General features: G+C 34.5%; 1 protein-coding gene across 2 annotated transcripts in view; it reads left to right on the top strand.

The window, feature by feature from the left end:
- Window positions 1-23,000, top strand: part of mRRF1 (mitochondrial ribosome recycling factor 1) — a 47,347-nt gene that overhangs the window by 14,364 nt on the left and 9,983 nt on the right. For both annotated transcript variants that reach the window (XM_081764041.1, XM_081764042.1), the window contains exons 2-4: window positions 6,786-7,016; window positions 12,026-12,166; window positions 14,744-14,954. In XM_081764041.1, coding sequence (XP_081620167.1) covers window positions 6,797-7,016; window positions 12,026-12,166; window positions 14,744-14,954 — 572 coding nt within the window. In that variant the 5' untranslated portion in view covers window positions 6,786-6,796. The remainder of the gene's footprint in view (window positions 1-6,785; window positions 7,017-12,025; window positions 12,167-14,743; window positions 14,955-23,000) is intronic.

The following is a 23,000-nucleotide window of genomic DNA, read 5'->3' as shown; positions in this document are numbered from 1 at the left end:
GCAAACCCAAAGACAAATGGTGAATCTTTTGTTCTTCAGTCGCTTCCGGTAATAACTGCCTTATTGCTCGGAGTTTACGTAAAAAGTACGAATCTATTGGCTCGTCCATTCCTTGTTGTACCTCGAATAATTCCTGCTCTGCTTTATACGATGGGACCTTTGGTCTACATAAAGCTACTAACTTAGATTTTAGATTGTCATATGTCAGTGTGTCAAATTGATTTTGATTTTTAAGCTGTAATACGAGATCTAGTGCCGTGTCTTGTAAATATATCGGTAGAATCTCCTTCTTCTTAGCCGGTGACCATGCTTGCATTGCTGCCATATGGTCGAATATCATAAAAAACCTGTCCGGATCCTCGTGCATGTGTCCCGCATACTTCGTTAAGTGTGGCATATTAAAGGATAAATTGGATGCACCCTCTGTCATATTTGTGTTATTCTCTCCTGATCTATATGTCTGTTTACCCGATCTAGTTTCCGGCATAAATCGCACTTAAGGAAAGGAAGAGAGAAAATTTGATAATTAAATTTAGAATTTTGATAGTAAAACTTAGATAAAATAGATTCTGATACTGACCTTGTGCCTGTTAAAAAAGTTAATAAAAAGAGCGTCCCGTACAAAACTCCGGTGCCTATCACCATGTAATGTTTTTGGTAGAGCCAATAATGGACCGAGATTTATCCCTTCACCAATTTTATTATAAAATTTGATAAATACAAAACGTCTTTGATTACAAAGAGAATAATGCTGTTTCCTCGTTAATGTCCAAGTAGAGGAGTATAGGTGTTTTGCACGGTGCCCCTTCTCTCAAAGCAGTCTCCAAGGCACCTGCCGGTTCGGTGAGTTTGCAAGGATAGCCCCCTCAGCTCAAGGCAGCTTCGCAAGGCTTTGTTGTTGAGAGGATCCCTAGTCCAGTGCGACCTCGGGAAGGATGGGTGTCCCCTAGTCCAGTGCGACCTCAGGGCGGTGTAGGTGATTTGATCAGTTGGACGACTGATGCTTGGTCCCTCGGTGTTCCTCCTTTTATTTGTCCTCCTCGGGTCCTTTCGTGAGGTCCGTCTGCTTTCGGCGTTCCTCGGTGTCCTTCCGCTATGGCTTGCTGTCTGCTATGTTGTTTATAAATAATAGCACGTGTTGAGTTGACACGTGCGTCTGTTGTGATGTGGGGATCCTTGCAATATGAATAAATCAATAGGAGCTTTCAAAGTTGTAAAATTATTTTTCATACACCCTGTGTTATTATTATTTTTCATACACCATTTGTTGACGTTGATGTAAAGAGATCTTGTTTCACAAGACATGGGCTTCACCTAAATAAAATAGGTAAAGAAAAAATGGCAAAAACACTAGCAGACATGATACAAAATAAAACCAAATTGCAACCAATTCCTCTGCCATGGCATGAAATTAATTCCCCAATCATCTCTGATGGTCAGACCAATATGCCAGTAATGACCGATACAAATATCCAGATATCAGCAATAAGTAACGATTCAAGTGCAAATGTAAATAGTAAAGATTCAAAGGTTATAAGCGACCCAAGTGCAAACGTTGGGAAGAGAGAGAAACAACAGAAACCAATGAGAAACAAAAAGCTTCCAAAAAACTTATCAGATGATTTTTTAGTGATGATAAGCACAAACAAAACAAACCAAACATAATTCCAATAAAGGTATATCACCAAAATGTGCAGGGGTGGAACACTCAAAAAAGGCTTATGTTAGAAATAGCGATGCTAGATGATTTACGTGATGTAGATATTATATGCTTAACTGAACACTGACACAAGGTAAATGAAATAGAGTACCTACATGTAGAAGGTTTCAAATTACTAGCAAATTCATGTAGATGTCACATGAACAGAGGGGGGTCGTGCATATTGGTTAAAGCAGGCTTGGATGCAAACAAAAATACGAAATTTGAAAATTTTAATGTAGATAAACATTTTGAAAGTAGCATAGTAGAATTATTGCAATTAAATTTAGCTATAGTATGTGTATATAGAACACCTGACGGTAACTTAGACTTATTCACAAACAAACTGGAAACAATTGTTAGATATTACCAAGAAAGAAGAAAAAACGTAGCAGTAATAGGGGATATAAATGTTGATTTTTTGAAAACTGAAAAGATTGATTTTAAATTTAATGCTATGTTAGAAACGTATGGCTTGAAAGCAATCGTACGAACACCTACTAGAATAACCGAAAATAGCAAAACAGCAATAGATCAACTTCTGATAAATGACTTAATATTAAATAGTAATGCTAGGGTAGTAAACATTGGGTTTTCTGACCATCTCGGTCAACTCTTCACTATTAATGTACCAATAAATAAAAGTGTGTCTTTAAAACGGGAACAAGAAAAAATACACGCATATAGGCGGAATTTCAATACAAATAATATTATGCACTTTAAAATGCTAATTAAAGATGAAAATTGGGAAGAATTTTTGCACAATGACGTAAATGAAGCCTGGAACGTTTTTCTTGATAACTTTAGTTACTATTTCAATGTAGCTTTTCCCAAAAAGAGTGTTACTTTACGAACAAAAGCTTTCAAACAATGGTGTACTCAGGGTATTAAAATTTCCAGTCAAAAAATGAAAACACTAAACTTGTTAAGGAAGAAAGGAAATACTACTGAAGCATTCGAAAAATATTAAAAGAAATATAAATATATATATAAACGTGTAATTATAGCAGCAAAACAAATGCACAACGAAACTATAGTACAGCATTCGTCTAATAAGACCAAAGCGTTGTGGTCATTAGTAAATAATGAACTAAAAATAAATGAAACAAGGGAAAATATTACTGAAATAAAATGCAATGATGAAGTAATTCATAACCCACAAATGATTTCAGAGACATTCAATTCTTATTACACAAATTTAAGTAGAATATATGACAAACACAAAAATAGCAACCAATTTGGGAAAGTTAACATAAGAAATAATCTAAATTCAATGTATATATATCCTGTAAATGTGACCGACGTAATAAAAATTATCAATCAAATGAAAAATAAATGGTCAGCAGGCATTGATGAAGTACCTCCTGCGCTTATCAAAAAAAGCTGTAAACAGTTCTCTAGCTGAAGCTTTATGCTATTTAATAAACCTTTCTTTCCAAACAGGAGTATTTCCTGATAAATTAAAAGTTACCAAAGTCAAACCAATTTATAAAAAGGGAGATAAAATAGATATTAGTAACTATAGACCAATTTCTCTTATTACAACATTTGCGAAAATATTAGAATTAGCAATGAACAAACAGGTTACACTGTATTTACAAAGTACTGGAACAATTTCAAAAGATCAACATGGATTTATTCAAGGAAAATCAACGGAAACCGCTATTTATCAATATCTGAATTACGTAAGCGAACTACTAGATAAAAGAAATAAGTGCATAGGATTGTTTTTAGACCTTACAAAAGCGTTTGACTTAGTGCCTCATAGAGAACTTTTATATAAAATAGAGAAATGTGGAATAAGAGAAGTAATAAGAAACTGGTTTCGTTCATATTTGACAGATAGAATGCAGGTGGTAGAAATAACTAGAGTAGATGGGAGAAATTCAAAATTAACTACTTTCACATCTACAATGAATAAAATAAAATGCGGCGTACCACAAGGATCAATTCTTGGGCCATTACTGTTTTTGATATATATAAACGATCTCCCGGATAATTTAAACTTTGCAAAAGCCACATTATTCGCGGATGACACAAGTGTAGCAATAACAGGCGAAAACCATCAACGATTAAATACTAACATAGAAAACACTGTAAAACAGCTAACGTACTGGTTTGATCATAATAAGTTAATAGTAAATTCAGAAAGAAACCTTGTCAATAAGTTTTAAATTAACAAACAACAATCTAGATAAAGGAAGTATAAAAATAGGAGAAAACGAAATAAAACAAGTTAGTTCTGTAAAATTTTTAGGTGTACATATATCAGCAGATTTAAAATGGGATTATCATATAGAAAAAATTGCAAATAGGTTAAGAAAAATGTGTTTTGCCGTACAAACCATCAAAAATACTATAAACCGAAATACAGCAAAAATATTATATTACTGCTCATTTGAATCTATATTAAGATATGGATTAATATTTTGGGGAAATACTGTAAAAAGTAGAGATATTTTTGTTCTTCAAAAAAGAGTTGTACGAATCCTAGCTGGTGTAGGACCCCGAGAGTCCTGTAGGAAATATTTTAAAGAACTAGCTATACTACCTTTACCATGTTTGTATATATATTGCTTAATAGAATTTGTAAGATCCAACATAAATGAGTACACAACAAACAGTGACGTGCATGGATACAACACAAGAAATAAGACTCATTTTCATCCACCAAACCATAGAACAGCAATGTACGAAAAGGGAGTAAAATATGCTGGTATTATGCTATACAATAAGTTACCAAACAAATTAAAGGTAATCAAGTCTAATGTTACATTCAAAAGAAAATTAAAAGAATACCTATTGTCACATTGCTTCTATACAACAGATGAATATAATCAATTAAATAGTCACAATGTAAATAGTAGTAGCAAAGTAATAGTAGTAGTGTATACATAGGTTCATTTATATATAAGGTATGCTGTAGTATTGGTATAATGATACTTCAAATTACTGTAATGTATAAATGTATGAATTATGTTTAACAAATGTGTCTAATATATATGTACTGCATCAATTAACCATGACGAATCCCATGTACTATCGGAAAATTATTTCCAAGTTTGTACAGAATGGAGGATAAATAAAATGAAATGAAATGAAATGAAATTATAGGTTAATTCTTACCCACTACAGAATAAACAACACTCAAATGTTCTTATCTTAAACTACTTACAAATAGGTAAAACATTTGTGAAATAGTATATGAAGTTTGTTTATTTACTTTGCATATGAAGACTTCAGCTTATCATTTGTCGAGAACTAATTTGTTTACATTTCGCATAATATGTGTATTGTTGCATCAAGTTACACTAACTCTATGGTGTACGAAACTCTAGGGTTCAATGCCACGTTCACAAAACCTCTCTATTGACTTCTATCCTTACCCAACTGGATCCAGTTTTTACCTTTTATTTCCATTTCTGCAAGATCTACCTTAATATTGTCCTCCCATCTGCGCCTAGGTCTTCCTAATGGACGATTTTCGGATGGGTTTTCAGTTAAAACTTTGAAAGCGTTCCTATTTTCTTCCATTCTAGTTACGTGACCTGTCCACCTGAGCCTCGTAGACTTGATGACCGTAAAAATGTTTGATAAACCGTATAAATTATGCAGTTCATCGTTACGAAGTTTCCGCCATTCTCCATTCTCATACCTCTTGGGTCCGAACATTCGTCTCGGGATTTTATTCTCATATCCTTTCAGTCTGCCTTCTTCCCTCAGAGTAAGAGACCATGTTTCATAACCATACGGAACAACAGGCATTATTATCGTTTTATATATATTTTAAGCTTCAAATTCCTCGACAGAGTTCGCGACAAAATATTTTTAACTGAATGATAACACAAATTCCTTGCTTTCAGTCGACGCTTTATTTCTTCATGGATTTGATTTGATCTGTTAATATTGATCCTAGATACTTTAAAGTATCCTGGTTGCTATTGTTAATTCTCCTTATAGCGTACTCCAGAACAAAGTTGAATAATAACAGCAGCAACACATTTCAATGTTTCAGGCCGTTCTCGACGTGAAAGCTCGTTGACAAGAATTTTCCTAGTCGAACTTTATTTTAGGATTCATTTACGCAAATAAATTACACATGTAACTAAATTACAAATACGATGGTCTTTAAAAGCACGTAAGTAATGAATAATTATTCTATAATATGAGGTAAAAACTGCTTTATTTGTGTACGAAATGAACTCACTTCCCGATTGAACACAATTACATAAAAAATAATGTTTCTTGACAAACCGGGCTTCGACCGACAATCTCAGCCACTGAATAAACATTATTTGAATGTAATGTTTATGATGTATTATATCTTCGGCGCGTCTAGGATCATAATGATAGTTAAAAACACTGTACAGTTGTACTTAGAGAAGTAAATACGCCGTAGTCTGTTGAATTCAACTATTACTAAAGATTTCATGCACATGAAATGGTTTACCTCCATAGAAGGATTCTAATACTAGACAGAAAATCAAATTGAGTTTCTGGCTTACTGTTCCGGTATGTGCGCTGACCAGGTCACACTTCTATTCTTGAGGTCGATATACAAAAGAAAGATTCGTCTGAAAGCCGGTAGTCAGAACATTTCACATAGAAAATGTTACCATAAGTTTCATTATTATATCCAAACTGGAGCTTACGTAACTAAAGAAATTATGGATAAAGTTCCGAAGGCGGTCATCCCCTGAAATACATACCCCCTGAAAAGACTGTTTCTGAAAAGTAAGCTGTGTAAACTAAACTGATGTCCACGAATTTAAGTGCATAAACTTGTTATAGAGAAATACACAAATGTTGTGTATGCATTTATAGGAAGATTCTTTAATAAAAAAACGTAAGTTTTCGCAACGTCAATGGTCGTCTTGCAATAAATATGAAATTTATAAATCTCTTTTTTCGTACAAATAACTTTTCTAAATCGATTATTTGTTTAAGAGTTCAACTCTTAATTTAATGTTTAATGTTTAACTCTAAACTTAATGTTTACGATTTTAAGCTGCTAATGTTAGTATTAAACAATCAAGTAATTTATCACTTATCAGCGTGGTTCTCTATCATGTAATTGTCTTTGTAGAAAATGCCAAGATGTCGGCTGTTACTTCTGTGTGGAGTCGCCTCGTGAGAACCGGTGGGCGAGTGTCGTATCTACTGTTTCAAGGGAGAAATGTTCACAGCCTCACTTACTGTCAATGTAAGCAGCTAGCGAGGGCGCCAGAAGCATGGAACGTGGGATCGTTATCTTCTAATGGAATCGTGCCTGTTCGATATTACGCCAAAAGCAAGGACAAGAAGAAGAGTGATAAAGGTAAAACGTTAATTAAAAAAAAAGTATTTATTTATTTTCTCATGGGATCTTAATAATTTAATATCTGAAAATAATAATATTGGAAACATTTATATTGTTCTCAGTTTTGAAAAATTACTAAAGTTTGTTTTTGTTTTGGTATTCAGTATCACCAAAGCAGTCTGTAAATGCTGTAAATGTTGTAAATTTATCTGAGATGATTTCTGTCAATGTAAGCATTTTGTAATTGTGTTTTGTTGTTAACCGGACAGCGTGTTGTAAGATGTGTTAAAATTCCGAGTTTTGACATAATGCTCAATCTTTAAGAAGTATTGGTTAAGTAACATTTTTTCAGAGAAATCTCATACGCACGTGTAATAATTTCGGCCCGAATTTTGGGAGCCACAGGTTGCAGCAGTGTAAGCATCTTTTGTCATATAAATGCTACAGTTTATTTCGTCATAGTTAGACTTGGTAGGAGTGATAGTAACAGTCATCATTAAAGACTTCGTAGGAGAGTCAATGGAGAATTATTGATACTCAATAACTTAGCAAATCTTGGAAGGAATTAACTAAAGTCATCGAGATTCAAAAATAAACATTCATAAAGTTATTCATATAGACTAATAGTGCTATGGATAAGGGCAGGTGCACTGAACTAGTAGATTTCCTGATTTTGGTCGGTATCATCATCACGTATGGTATAATCCAGTTAACATACACACTTATTAAATATGAGACAAAATACATGTTAAAGATTACTTTAAATCGAGTTTCTTTTTACATACACGGTTCTGTTTTGCCGTCTCAAAACAGTAGTGGAAATCCCCAAAATATCTCATAGCACGTTATATGCATTCTTTCAACATTAGCAATATAGGTAATATAAAATGTACCTTGAGCTAGTGCTACTCCAAGGGTTCAGTTGTAGAAAATCCTACGTTTCAAATCAGGGTTGGCTGGTTTAAACCGTTAAAAAAAACTAATTTAAACCAAACAAAGAAAAATGTTCGTATTATATTGAAACCTAAATTCCCCATTCATTACTCAGATTTGATTTGATTTGATTTTGAGTTTAACGTCCCGTTCAGCAGCGAGGCTATATGAGACGTGGACCTACTGATTAACGTGGAATCCGAACCACATGAGCTCTCGCCGGGAATCGATCCCGGGTCTCCCACGCCAAAGGCGCGTACGCTAACCGCTTAGCCACGAAGGAGCTCTTTCATTACTCAGAGAGATTATACTACAAAAGCAACTTTTTTTTTTTTTTTAATAAGTTTGTAAGTGTTTCTTTTGTGATTTTTTAATAGTTTGTTATTATTGTTATGCAATTGCAATCATAGAAAAGTATAAATATTGTTTCGTTTTAATAATGTTTACTATTAATAAAATACATCGAAATGCCGTCCTTTTTTTTTGGGGGGGGAGGGGGGTCACAAACTCCACGAGAGGCATTTATTGAAATCAGAAGTATCGTTGGTATCTACTTATGTATAAATGGGTCTGAGCCAAAGTGGACTCAAATAATTCGTATTTGTATTCACTTTTCTTACTGATATGCAAATTAAGTCGTTGTATTTTCTTTAACTTGGACTAATAAAAATCGTAGTGAACTAACTTGGACTAAATTAGTTCTTGTGTACTCTACAGTATTTTGAAATTGTTCATATGTAATTCTGTATAATGGTTTCACTTGTGCAACTGCTTATCTTTTTGTCCTTCTGAAATGACTCTTGACAATTATATTAACAAGTATGTAAAGATTAGTACAACGTATTTTTTTTTATCAGGAGTCCTTCATGAGTGAGTCGTTAGACTTATCGAATTTGTGGCCAATTAGTCCCGGTTTCGAGTTCAAATGGAGGACAATTTCTCTTGGATGTAAGCCGAGAAGCGGTTTGGATTCCGCTTTAAGCTTATGTGACCCATTCTAGCATAACCCAGTTGTATAATTACACCAAGGCGAAACAAACTTATTTTTGTCCATATGTGATATAAATACATAGAGCAAATTATTTAAACAAAACAAAACAAAAAAAAGGTTTAAACAAAACAAAACAAAAAAAGGTTTAAACAAAACAAAACAAAAAAAGGTTTAAACAAAAAAACGGATTTTTTGTTTTTTCAATAAAAACCATGTTTTTTTCCAACCCTGTTCCAAATTCAATTTATAAAAGTAACCCAGGTTCACAATTTTACAAAGTACAAGATACAGCTGAGTATCAACTTACACTGGAGTCAAGAATAGTCAACAAACAACAACAATGGAAATAGAAGTCAGTCTGAGCCTATTTTTAAAGATATGGTACAGCAACTTCCCGGTAGAACTGAGCAAACATCTTAAGAAAACGTCAGTGAGGATGTCTAGCAACTGGACTCGACCTCGATGCTTTAGGTTATCTGGTTTTAGAAAATTACCCACAATTTATAATTGGGCAAAGTGTTTTAAACGCCAAGTATGAATTTCTTTAAAACAGAAGATGGAAAGATTTGTGTAGTACGGCATATTCAAAAGACGAATACTTGCTTAATGTATTTAATTTCCAATACAGTTTGTCATCTATCTACTAGGAAATGCTGTAGGGCACATACGTAATACAAAAAAAAAAAAAAAAAAAAAAAAAAAAAAAAAAAAAAAAATTCATCTTGTATCCGCTGCTATTACGTTTCATTTAAATAATAATAATAATAATAATAATAATAATAATAATAATAATAATAATAATACATATATTCAGCATTTGAGTCCGCTTTGGGACTTTTGTCACGAAATATCTGACCGTAAACTAGAAGGCTCTAATAAAACATACTTCGTTGTTTTTCGTCCTGTAATAAAAGAAACAGAGGATACGGGTACTGTATTGAACTTTATCGCTCCAGTTGCTTAAACTAATTCAGGTTGTGGTGCAGTTGTTAATGAAACATTTAATTCTCATTTGCTTACATTAGTTAACCTATAACACACCTGTTGCAGTTATTTTACGACAATAGTGTTGGCAGGGGACGCGTTTCTGTAATAATAATAATAAAAGAAATTACGTATTTGCATTAAATGGCCTTTTCATTTCAACAGTGTATCCACTTTGTCACATTTTCGCACCTATGGATAAATGTTGATGCATACTGCATATATACTCAGGGATTCACCCGCAGAAAATCAGTTTTAGGCAACTGAATATTGATTTTCTTTATTTTGTATATTTTTTAAATTTTACACTTTTGGTACTTTCTTTCGTTACTACACAAAAACGTCATAAATTCTAACATTGGTCATGATCTCTAAAATATCTACATAGAACACGCTTACATTTGTTTCAAGTCTCAGGGCTTTAACGTTCTTGATTCAAAAGATATACGCAATCAAACTTTGGGTTGCGCACCTTTACGGACACACTGTATTTCCCTCTTGCTTTTAAACACTGAATTCAGTGGTCTTTCTACTGTTCGAAACAGATCTAGAACCCTTCCTCGGGAAGTGCTATTAGGATAGCTGTCACGTTGCGGTAGACAACCTTTCGGGGGTGAAAGCGCGTTCCTTTTACATGCTTTTTGATTTTCTGAAACAGCCAGAAGTCATACGACGTTATATCCAGAGAGCGAGGAGCTTGACGATTGATCATAATATTATGTTTTGTCAGAAAGGACAATCACATAATCTGCACAAACGGGAACATTATCTGATGCAGTTGTCTTGTCCTTGAGTTTCACAGGTCTGGGTAATTCTGACGAAGCATTGTATTCTACTAAATACGAAGGCTGCACCTGTCCTAGTAGTAAACATAGGTATTTGGGCAAACTGTTTCATCATACACAATCGCCAGAATCAGCAGGGCAAAAGAAACAAATATTGTAATGAGAAAAAAAAATATAGGTTACCATACGTATAAAAATATTCCCATTACAGAGAAAAATAACAAAGAACTGAGGGCTTTGATCATCGAACAAGAAAAGTTAATGATACTAGCCAGCTCTGTGCTGTAGGTTTGACTCAGCTTCATTAATGGTGGACTACCTAGGTTGCACTAACTGTGTCTTCACATGGTTTCTTCCTGAATTTGTTTGTGGTAGGTCTTTACTGCTTGAGGAATACACAGGAAAGAGTGTGAGTTCTTGGACTTCCATGAGAACACTGGTATTTTTCTGCATCTGGTGGTCACTGCTACAACTAATTCAGTTGACGATCAACATGTGAAATATATGTTAGTAGTTTGCAGAAAAGCGGTACGTAGACGACGAAAAACGTCCAAAGAATAATCCTAACGTTGTAACTGAGCGTCCTTCCTTGACGTACTCATGATGCCCCATCCCAAGGCAATCGAAGAATATAATAATAAACATAGCTTTAAGTTTATTAAGCGTCTACCGCGGGAGTGCGAGGCGTCTACCGAGTCTTTCTGGATTTTCGCGAGCCTTTCCGAGCCGTGGCAAGCTTGCATTCTTCCTCTGAGTCCATTGTGCCTTTGTTTTCTAGTTGTACCCATACACCCACGCTTATATTTTGTTAGACTCGCACCAAAACTATACAACAGTGTCCAACATAACAACTCCTTCACAACCACAATCGCAAGTGAAAGTATCGGCACCTGTAGACTGAACACATGGCAAACACTCCCTTTTACGGCGCGTAGTGCGACAGACCTGTGTCAGGTAGTTTTCCTGAAAACAAAGAAGGTCGAATAGGTTTTAGATAGGCCTGTGACTAACCCAACCGTATCTTAGCAATAGACTTAGAAGAAGCAGGAAAAGATAAATACAATTACGAAATAATGCGTTATTTGCATAATATTAGAAAGGTGTCCGTAACAGCACATGAACAAGCTTGTGCTTAATAAAATAAAATAAAAAAGTTAAGTGAAATAGATTACTGAACAATCACAAACCAAATCTAAAACAACTTCCTTAACTTATTCCCTCAAAGAAGATAAGCATTGTATATTAAATAAGAGGGAAGAGAATATTGCTTTTCTATAGTCATCCATTTTTATTTATTCTATTAAATTACATTGTATTTATTTATTTATTTCCAGGAAAGCAAAAGAAGGTAGAAATAAGAGAAGATGAATTAGCTGAAGTCATCGATGTTGAGAAACTGAAAACACAATTCCACCAAGCTGTTGAGAACCTAAAGAACGACTACATACGTAATTTGTCATTAAGGTCTACTACAGGTAGGTTACAGGATTCTTCTTTTTTATTTGTTTTAGGTGGGCCCAGAATATAACATTTCTATAAGAATATATATAATTATGAAAGGAGGAAACAATCGATTTTTTTACACACCAGAATCCTCTATAGGTGCGAATTCTGTAACACACAAACCAATTCTGGGAAGCGGACTGAGTGGTGTAGTGGTTAACGCATCGGCACGGTTTGCCGGAGGTCCCAGGTTTGAGTCCCGGTCCAGTCAGTGACTTTTCTATTCCTTATGTGTTTTTATAAGAAGTTGTGTTCTGATGATGAGTGTTTTTGTCACCTATTTTAGTGTGTCTACTGAAACGACTATTTTAAGAATGTAGGACACAAGTTTTGTCCTTCTAATATAAATAGTGAAATATTGTGTGTTTTAGAAAAATTGTTGTGCACACGAACTGATCAAATAGAATTCGACCGTAGGAAAGCTTTACTATTCGATTATAAACTTGGTCCCCGGAAATCGAGAACAGAAAAAAATCTTACATTCACAAATCAAGAATACAAAACATAAGGAATAAATTTTATCAAATGCTAATGAATTCTGCTAATTTTTATTTATTTATTTATTTATTTATTTTTTGGCTGTGAATACATAAAATAGCTGCTAAATTTGTAACGTATATAGGAACCATCATTTAAAATGTAATGAATATAACCTATTATTTTTCACGTTACATTCCAGCCGACAGTCCGTGTAATTTTTTTTTTAATTACATCAACACGGTGAAAATACATTAAATCAGACATGACTACTTATATCGCTATTACCTTTATTCTCCAAATTCCATTAATTATACTTTTCTTTTTTCGGTTGTCATAGGAACGTTTAAATAAACAACTATCTGATGTTACGGTAACTAAGAGTATCGATCATACATATATATTCAACATATATTTTCAGCTACTAAGATTAAATCTTATTTCCGTATATTTAGAATCAACAACACATATGTATGTATATATATATATATATATATATATATATATATATATATATATATATATATATATTCTTCTTCTTCTTCTTCTACACGACAGATTGTGTACTTTTAAGCACCGTTACCCAAAATAACTACAAGAAAATGGAAGTAATTTATCGCATAGATATACAATATCGTTGTAAATTCAAACATGAGCAATACAAAATTTGCATTTCTTTGTTGGTAAAACCAAACTTCTTTTCAGTTAGAAGAGAATCCACTTACTTGGTAACACTGAGTCTACACGATGGTTAAAACATACGTGAAACGGCTTCAGGCGATATTTTTTTGTAACTTTTTCCTGTTGCATCGATAAAAGGTGTCGTATACGTTACCAATCGTATTAACGATTAAAATAAAATAAAAAAAGCGGAAGGGTGTTTGTTGAATAAAGAAAAAAGATTTTAAAAAATATCTGTGTATAGTCTCGTAAATATGATACATACTGCGTTTGAAGGACATGTCTTCTTCGAAGAGGCCCTTTCTGAATTTACACATTTTTCTAGTGGTGCATTTACTGTTGAAAAAAAAAAAAAATCATCCGTTTTGTCGTACTGATCGTTATTTCTATATCTTGAAAACTCTTTGCTTTGAGTGATGTATTGGTATTGGGGAAGATCCTGAAACATGGAAGAAGAATAGAGAGATTAGCGAAGCTGTGCAGTATCGTGTTCACCTAGAAAGTTCCTGTACGAGATGCTATCCAGATTTGGTGAACAGTCACTGGTCGGCTGGAACTATGGTGGTTTTCATCAAACATCATATCATAGGCTGCGGAGAACAGTCAGGTAGAATTCCTTCGTTACAGTTTTCCCTTGCTACCTGATTACCTTGCCATGTCTTCTTTGGTTGTAGACATCCTGGCAATTTCCACTTCGATGATTGGTGTTTTGTCCAGTTTATATGCTTGTTAATTCTAATGATAACTTTCTGGATATAATTTCGGGAACCAATCGTGTTACCATCTACTGCGAAACCCTAATTCAGGGGTTTTCAATGCATGGCCCGCATTGTTTTAGAATTTAAGTGCTTAACGTGAAAATACTATTCAGTGAAAAATAGATGACAGCATCTTACGCTTCAGATGTACTTACGGCACATCATATATCCTGTAATACGGTTTAGTGGCCGAGAGCGTAATTAGAATTGTTAATGTGTCCCGGAGTGTCTGACATGGGTTGAAGAACATGGGCCTCACAAAGATTTTTTCAAGTTATTCAACTTACTTCATTTTTTTAAATATACGTGTAAGGAATTCCAGAGATTTTCATAGAATTCACCAAACTGGATGTCGAATTCTTAAATATTTGTAGAAAACTAAAACACCTTTCCTAAATTCCTCAAGAAATAAGTTGAATAAACAACAAGTAAAAATCTTTGTGAAGCCTGCGTTCTTCAATTAAGATCTGGCAGTCGATGGCAAGAGAATTGGTTGCCAAAATTATACCAAGAAAGTAATCGTGCAATTAGAATTTCCACAGCTTATAAAAACGGTTAGTAGTTGTTAATTTTTACATTTTAGAAGAGTTTCCAGTAAGAGAGATTGAGATTTAACCAATATTCTGTTTTCAGGTGCCATCGAAAGCCTTCCAGTGAAAGTGGAGGGAGATGAGTATGCCCTCCAAGAACTGGCACAGATTGTGCGGAAAAACCCGAAGACTATTATAGTGAATATGTCTTCGTTCCCTCAAGCGATTCCAGCTGTTCTTCAGGCGATACAAAACTCTGGAATGAATCTCAACCCTCAACAAGATGGAACCACTTTGTTCATTCCTGTACCAGTGTAAGTCTATTTTTTACATTATTTGTGGATAATTCTGTATCACCAGAACGGATAACATAGTTATGTAAATATGTATTTATTTCTATTAACTTTTTCAACATACATAAGTGTAATGTGTTGAGAGTTTTCTGTGCCAAACAATATCCAGTAAAATAAAAGAAAACTAATGGCCGTACCTTGTGTATACCTTTCGTGTGTCATAGCACAAACATTTCGGGACCTGTAAGAATTCCTGGTACTTTTTCGAGTTCACTTTACCTTGAAGAACCTACTTGTAAAATACATCTTGAGTTTTTCTTTCAGATGTTCTGAATACTTCAGCACTGACTTACAATGCTACTATACCTACACTAAATAGTTAATAAATCATGTACTGGATTCATGCACTAATTTAGTCAAAACTGTAAATTTTAAATATGGAAGTCTCATTGTATAACAAACGGCTTGTAATGAAACTCGCATAATACATATTGAATCAGGATTGATCAGGAAATATTACGGGTGCTAAAACGATTGTCCTGAAACAAAGAAAATATGCGCAAGGTACGTCTGTTATTTTTCTTTTCTTTTCTTCATATTATACAAAATGAAAAGCTTAACATGATAGCTAATAACTTGCATTTTATAGAGTATGTACAGGGTTCCTATTGATCGTGAAAAAGCTATTTCCCTGACCTTTGGTAGAAAATTTCCTGACTTTCATGACAGGTGTCTTATGATGTTTACATATTAATAAGGCATAAATAACGGTGAATATTTATATATGAGAATATTTATTCTATAGAGACAAATAATAATTAATTGCTCATACGCACATTACAATTACCTCCCATAAAAATAGATATATTGGGTGGCTAAACTGAAATTAGTGTACAATTAATGTTAGAAAAAATATTTTGTAAAATTTCCCTGACTTTCCCCTGACCAGTAGGAACCCTGAATGTTTACATTATTAGTCATAAGTATCCTTACTATTTCCCTGTTTCTTACACATTTTATGCATTCTTGAAAACATGTACTATTCCTTTAAGTAGTTGAGTTCATTTAATATTTCTAAAACTCGCCTATTCGATAACCTTTTCTACATCCACAGTTCTATGTGCATGTTCAAATGTGCACTGGTTGCTGTATGCTAAATAGAATAGGCTGGCATAATTCTTGAGGGAAGGGGAATTAAGTCTGTCCGCAATAATTTTAAAATAAGTATAATGAACTACGTATTTATAAGTAAGGCATTTGATCAATTTAAAACTTAAAGTTTCATATAGTACGTTATGTACAACGCTGTAGGCGGATTAGTCTCTTTTCTAGTGAGATAATCAAGGTCAAGCAATAGTTAAACCGGGGCTGCGGTGGTTTAGTGGTAGAGAGTTCACCTGGTAAGTGCGGTCCTTGGTTCGATCCGAGCTTGTGTCAAATTGGCTTTGTGGTGGCAAAAACTGTGTACCTGGGTTTTCTCGGGTTCTCTCGTTTCCTCCCACTTTCTTAATATTTTCATTCATTCTCATCATCATAATCTTCTTTAGCGTGCACGGCATAAATCCTGGGTCGTAAAACTGATATATTTCATTTTGTTACTTGACCTCTTGGAAAAAACAAAATACCATTTTGATAGTGCAGTGTTCCACGTAGCGTCGTAAAGACAATTGAGGAGATACCTGAAAGAAAACCAGTAAGAACGGCGATGCGCTGACCACATATCCCTCACAAGGGAAGTTCGGGAGAAAGCACTCGCCAGTAGAGAAAGTAAGCATGCCATTTGAAGGACCAATTCATACTGATTACAACAAGCTAATAAAATTCGGAGTCAGTTTTCAAGAAAATAGAAAAAAAAAAAAAGATCATTTATAAACCTAAAAATCGATGCTGTACAAAATCATAGCACTTACAATTGAGCCATTCCATGTAAAATCAACCGAATTTTCAGAAAGAAAGAAAAACTTCGTCGTCTCAGAATTTGATGAAACTTGGTGTACATATAGACCTCTATGAGAGATGATCGTGCATCAAATTTTAGCCCGTACCCCCTCTAGTTTCAGAAATGGTGGATGGCAAAAAGTGGACAAATTTGATGTTTTTTGTAGAACCTTGTTAGCCTCAATTGGTCATATCTCCCGTAAATATTGAGCTAGGGAGAAAAATAATATACCATTTTGAAGAGGAAGGAATGGCTACAAGTTATGTCAGGAACATTTATTTGAAAATCAAATTTCATTTTCGGGAATTCCCAGGAAAATTTTGGATCTGTGATATCTCAGAAACTGTCCATTTGATTTCCTTGTTTGACCATGTCAAGAGAGACACCTGGGGTGCCAATGTGGCAACTTGTCAATTTGTCAGTACTGATGAAGTAAGGTGTAACTGACTTGGCAGTAATGTTTTTCTGGTGCAAACTGTAATTCAGTAATCCTTTGGGGAACTTTGGAACATTCTAGAAGGTTCTAGAACCGTCTGGAACATTCTGTCAGGGCCTGTATAAAAGCAGAGGACATTGACAGTGTATGCTAGTAAGCTCTTAGCTCTAGACTGGACAACAAGTCTAGCTGCAAGTGTCTATATAGTGTTCAGGCATAGCTAGTGAGATCACAGTGACTATACAGGCACATTTCCGAGTGTCAGTAGTGGATAGTCCCGTGATGCAGGTGCAGCAGTACCTGTAATTTTGTGCATTCAAAAGCTGAATTGCCACTTAGGTGATTCCACTATGTCACCATTGCCACGCCTCTACTGTGCCAATCCATTTGGCAATCTTAGCAGTAAAGTGAGGGTTGGACTTCACCCGGTGCAAGCGTGGATGGTAGAACTGGCTCAACAACTCAAAACTCAGAGTCTGAGCAAGGTGTGCAACAAGTGCAGGAAGGAACTAAGTAGGCGCCGTTCCAGAGCAGCTGACGTACATGCAAGTGATAAGCAAGAATCGTCTGATTGGCAGTCTCTTAGTGCAAATCCTGATCAACCTTTGACATCACCTGACGCAACAATTGACATATTGAACCAGAGCTTTCAGGTATATTGTGCGTCACAAATTCAGAAAAGAGAAGCTGAAGAGATTGGCACCCTAGGTGTCTCTCCTGACATGGTCACACGAAAATCATTCTAGACTATAGGCCCATTCTTGCCCAAGTTGACATATGGCACACTTATGCCGAACATATGGGGCTGCCTTGGTACCCAATTTCATGGAAATCCAATCAGGGTTTGCCCAAGTGGGCCCACCTGAAAAAACCCACTTTACAACCCACCTGGGTTTTGGAGCTTTTTGTTAGTATATCATTGGTACAATTAAGGTGATCACATTGAAAGTGATTTTTATTAGATTTTGGACTTTCCTTTGGTGAATTAGATGCTTCCATGTTAAAGTATACAAAAGTTCTGAATGCATTGAATGGATAAAAAGGCTTACCTTAGCTTGAGATAATTATAGAACAAATTAATGTATGGTTTGTGTTTATAGCCTATTTGAAGTAAAATATGTAATTTTATATTTTAGAAAATACTTTCCGTGAATAGTGTGCTCGCCGACGCCGGGGGACATTATCTCTCATACATTTGACTAGTTTAAGGCCATAGGTGCCTGTACCACCAATAAATATGTAAATACATTAGTAAAACTATTATTATTATTCCATACATCTGATGGGAACACAAGTATTCTTCAGCAAAATTTGGTTTTCCAATAACAGTAGTTTAGTTCAGTCATTAGTTGCTACTCTTCAAATAAGCATTCTGTAGAATCAACACCAGCAATAGCGTAAAAATTCTTGTCAAATTTAAGAAGCTTAACGCTCGGAGTTCCGAAGACTATGTAAAGATACTATTTCAAGTGCTGAATTTAAACGTCCGTACTAGTGGAAGTGTCGATGTACTGTACAGTAAACAAAGTTGTATTTTCGGGAAAATAAAACCCGCCGTGAAAGAAGTGCTCGGGAAAATCCCGCAATTGAACGCACAAAGCATCGGAAGTGAATACTTTAACAATAAACTATTTATTTTAACCTAGAATATATTTAATTTCATTGAGGACATTTTGAAACATTTACTTTATAAAATATGAATTACCTGAACGTGCTAAGTATCGGAAGTGAACTTCAAAAATAAAACCATTTATTTTACGCTGGAAAATATTTGCCATACAAGACATTTTGAAACATTTATTTTATAATACATGAATTATATTAAATCAATATATTTAGTATTCATATTTGGCGAACGTTACTAAGACTCCTGGGATTACTCGATCTACATTTGTTCGTTTGTCTGCCTGTACCACACACATTATAAGGTCCAACTTTCGGTCTTTTAAGTTTAAATTTTCAAGACACAAGCACGAGACGCACTAAATTTCCTGTATAGACTTTGGCGGCATACCAACGTAAAATTTCAAAATGGCGGCCACTTTTTTTTTTTTTTTTTTTTTTAAATAGCTGGTATCCACGCTACAAAGCACAATCTTCGGTCTTTTAAATAGGAATTTTGGGAGTAGAAGCAGGAGATACTCTAAATTAGCTGTATGTATATTGGCGGCGATCCAACGTAAAATTTCAAAATGCCTGTCATTTTTCAACTAGCAGGTATCAACGCTACAGGGTGAAATTTTCAGACTTTTAAATTGAAATTTTGAGGGTAGAAGCAAGAGACATTCTAAATTTGCTATGTAGATTTTCTCGGCGACCCAATGTAAAATTTCAAAATGGCGGCCATGTTTTCAAAACAGTCATTTTTTCAGAACAGAAAATTGTTACAAGTCGCGACAACGACAATTCTTGAAATATAAATCACATTTTAATACTTTTACCCATAAGACATTGCAATATTTCGAAAAAAAACAATTAAACCCGAAAATATTCGAAAAACCCCATATGGGCCCAGGTGGGTTGGTTTTTTTTAAAAAAAAACACGGGTGTTTTTAAACCCTGAATCCAATGGGCATTTTCTAAGATATCACTGATCCAAAATTTTCCTGGAAAATGATATTTGATTTTCAAATAAATGCTCCTGATATAATTTGTAGCCTATTGTTTCCTCTTCAAAATGCTATATTATTTTCCTCTCTAGCTCAATATTTACGGGAGATATGACTATTGAAGTTAACAAGATTCTACAAAAAACATCATTTTTTTTCACCATCCTGTACTCTGAAACTACATGGGGTATAGGGCTACAATTTGTTGCATGATCGTCTCTCCTAGAGACCTACGTGTACACCGAGTTTCATTGAAAGCTGACAGCATGAGGTTTTGGGCTTGGTTCACTTCACATGGAATGACCCAATTAGTATATGTGCCACGCGTAGGAAAACAGACAACAATTTAGTAGTTACGATATTTTGCTACCTACACAGTGCATAAATAAATAAGGTCTTCGAGCAAAGTGAAAAATATCAATTACACAGACACACACACACACACACACACAAATAAATAAATAAAAATAAAATAAATAAAACTTCTGTGTACCAGACCCCAGGATATGAATTCGACGTATTTTGTTACACAAAATCCAAATTTCCAAACCCCAGGATCCATTGACCGTGAAAATTTTGTTTTATGAGCGGAAATCCTGTCATTCCTATCCAAAATCGCTCAATTTTTTTCCATTAAAAAAAAAAATCGATTCTGTGATAACAAAATACATCAAATCCATACCCTGGGGTCCGGTGCATAGAACTTTTATTATTATTATTATTATTATTATTATTATTATTATTATTATTATTATTATTATTATTATTATTATTATTATTATTAAAATGAAATGAAATCTTTACGTCCTACGGTTATGCCGGCTAGGCTAAAGAAGACGGTGTTTATGAAAAATGAAATTGTGGAATGAATAAAGTGGGAGGAAACGGGAGAACCCTGAGGAAACCCACGCACACGGTATTTGTCCATCACAAAGTTCACTTGGCGGGAGCAAGGTTTGAACCTAGAACCCCTTGCACCAGAGGTGAACGCTCTACCACTGAGGCACCGCGGCTCCTATTATTATTATTTATATTATTATTATTCCTGGCTGTGTTATTATTGGTAACAAATGACTTAGTTTTCAGCGCCACAAAACTTCATTGTTTCGATTTTCTCGGAAATTACAAATGAGAATTTCCCCCGACCTATGTTATCTTGTCCACCCGGATATAATCTATCGGCTGATAAATGTATTTTGGTAATATTTTAGTTAAAGAGAAGTTAAAATTAAGAGTTAATGGTAGTTTTAAGCTATATCTCATTAACTGTACTATGTGGTGCCCTTTAGTAGTATCATAATAAAGAGCTTAATCAGATTATATTTTGTCACCTCAACACATGGCAACTACAGTGAAATTATAAGGACGGTTAAAAATTTGGTATTTTATATAACATACCTCGTATATTAATTATTTTTATTGCAATGTGAAAAGGGGATTCAAGTCAACAGTATTATTTTGTATTCTCTTGAAAATGAACAAGAAGGAATTGTTGTAGAAAAAAAAATATATATTTTGTAGATTTGGTGATGGCTATCTTAATGAGAAAATGAATTTTAAAGAATTTAGGTAAATACATTAAACATGTTTATAGTCAATTAGTTTTCAGGCAGGAGCCTAAAGATGGTTACGTACAGACTTCAGACATTAGAGTGTGTATATATAAAAGTCATTACAGAACCTCAGGGTGAAAAATAATGTAAATAGTTTAATATAAAAAGGTAGGTAACAAACCAGGGAGGCATTCGGTTTCGGATTTTGATCCTGCCTCGGACAGGAAACGAGAACATGGACGGAAAAGACAAAGTATGTGGTGTTGTAAAACGACCTTTTCTTTACCATATGTAAGATTTTCCTTTTTTATGTATGAGCTCCTTCGTGGCTAAGCTGTTAGCGTACACGCCTTTGGGCTAGGAGGCCCAGTTTCGATTCCAGGTTGGAGCAGATGTGGTTCGGATTCCACGTTACTCAGTAGGTAAGTCCCGTCTCATATAGTCTGCTGCTGAAAGGGACGTTAAACTCGAAAATCAACTCAACTCAATCTGTTTTATGTATATTAAAGACTGTCACTATTGAATCCAACGCTAGACGTTTAGTCTCCCCTTAATTGTACAGAAAGCTGACTTTCATTTTAATTTGTTGCTCCTCTCTCTGTAATATTATTTCTTTTATAAACTGAATTCTATAATTTTGTGCAAATAAAGTTCTGTGTTTTATGAGAAAGAAAAGAAACACGTAGAAATGCTTCTTCTTTGCTTTAAACTTTACCCAACATCTTTATGAATCAAGGGCAGGCAGAGATACTTGTTTTCTCTATATTTTTAGCTCCCTCTATTATTAATGCTCAAAGTCAAAGTTAACTTATTTTTACACATAGTTTTCTCCAATTATTTAAACACAAGGTTCTCGTATAGGAGCAGGTTTTAGGTTTACAAATTAATTGTTTCGAAAATTGCACATGAGCTTTTATACTTACATACGTACCTCATGTTGTTCAGCTTAATAAGATGTATCCATAGATATATCTGCCATCTTTGGGGATTTTTTGTAATTAAACATTAATAATATTGTAGAATTGAGATTAAAACTAATCCTAATTAAGCTCTTCATTATAACATTAGCAAGACGACAGTACGTAGGATAGTTAATGAGATAAAGCCCAAATTTATTATTAACTCTTATATTTTAATTTCAATTTAACTAAAAATATTGTCCAAATATTACTTATATCAGAGGATAAATCGCATCGTGCTGAACATCTTTGAAATCATTTGAGTTTAACGTCCCACGAGTATGCTCTTAAAAGGCTAACGGAGACAACGATTAAAGCAAGTGAATGATGATGGAAGAATTGGAAAGAAACGGGAGTGCCCCGAGAAAACTCACGTTGTCCACCATAAACTTATTTGACCGGGAATAGAACCAAGGATCCCACGCAGCAGAAGTAAGCGCTCGACCACTGAGTCACCGCATCCCCTACTGAGTTGAACAAAATAGACTTCAGTAACACACAGACACTGTTGTTAAGACAGGATGTGATTGGCTAACGTCCCAAGCGGTACCAGCCCCACCAGCAAGCAGGA

The sequence above is a fragment of the Thermobia domestica genome, chromosome 7 (assembly GCF_964235325.1).
Source record: "Thermobia domestica chromosome 7, izTheDome1.hap1.1, whole genome shotgun sequence".
NCBI lineage: Eukaryota > Metazoa > Arthropoda > Insecta > Zygentoma > Lepismatidae > Thermobia > Thermobia domestica.
Note: the sequence above shows the minus strand (reverse complement) of the source record. Positions and strands in the feature narration are given on the sequence as shown.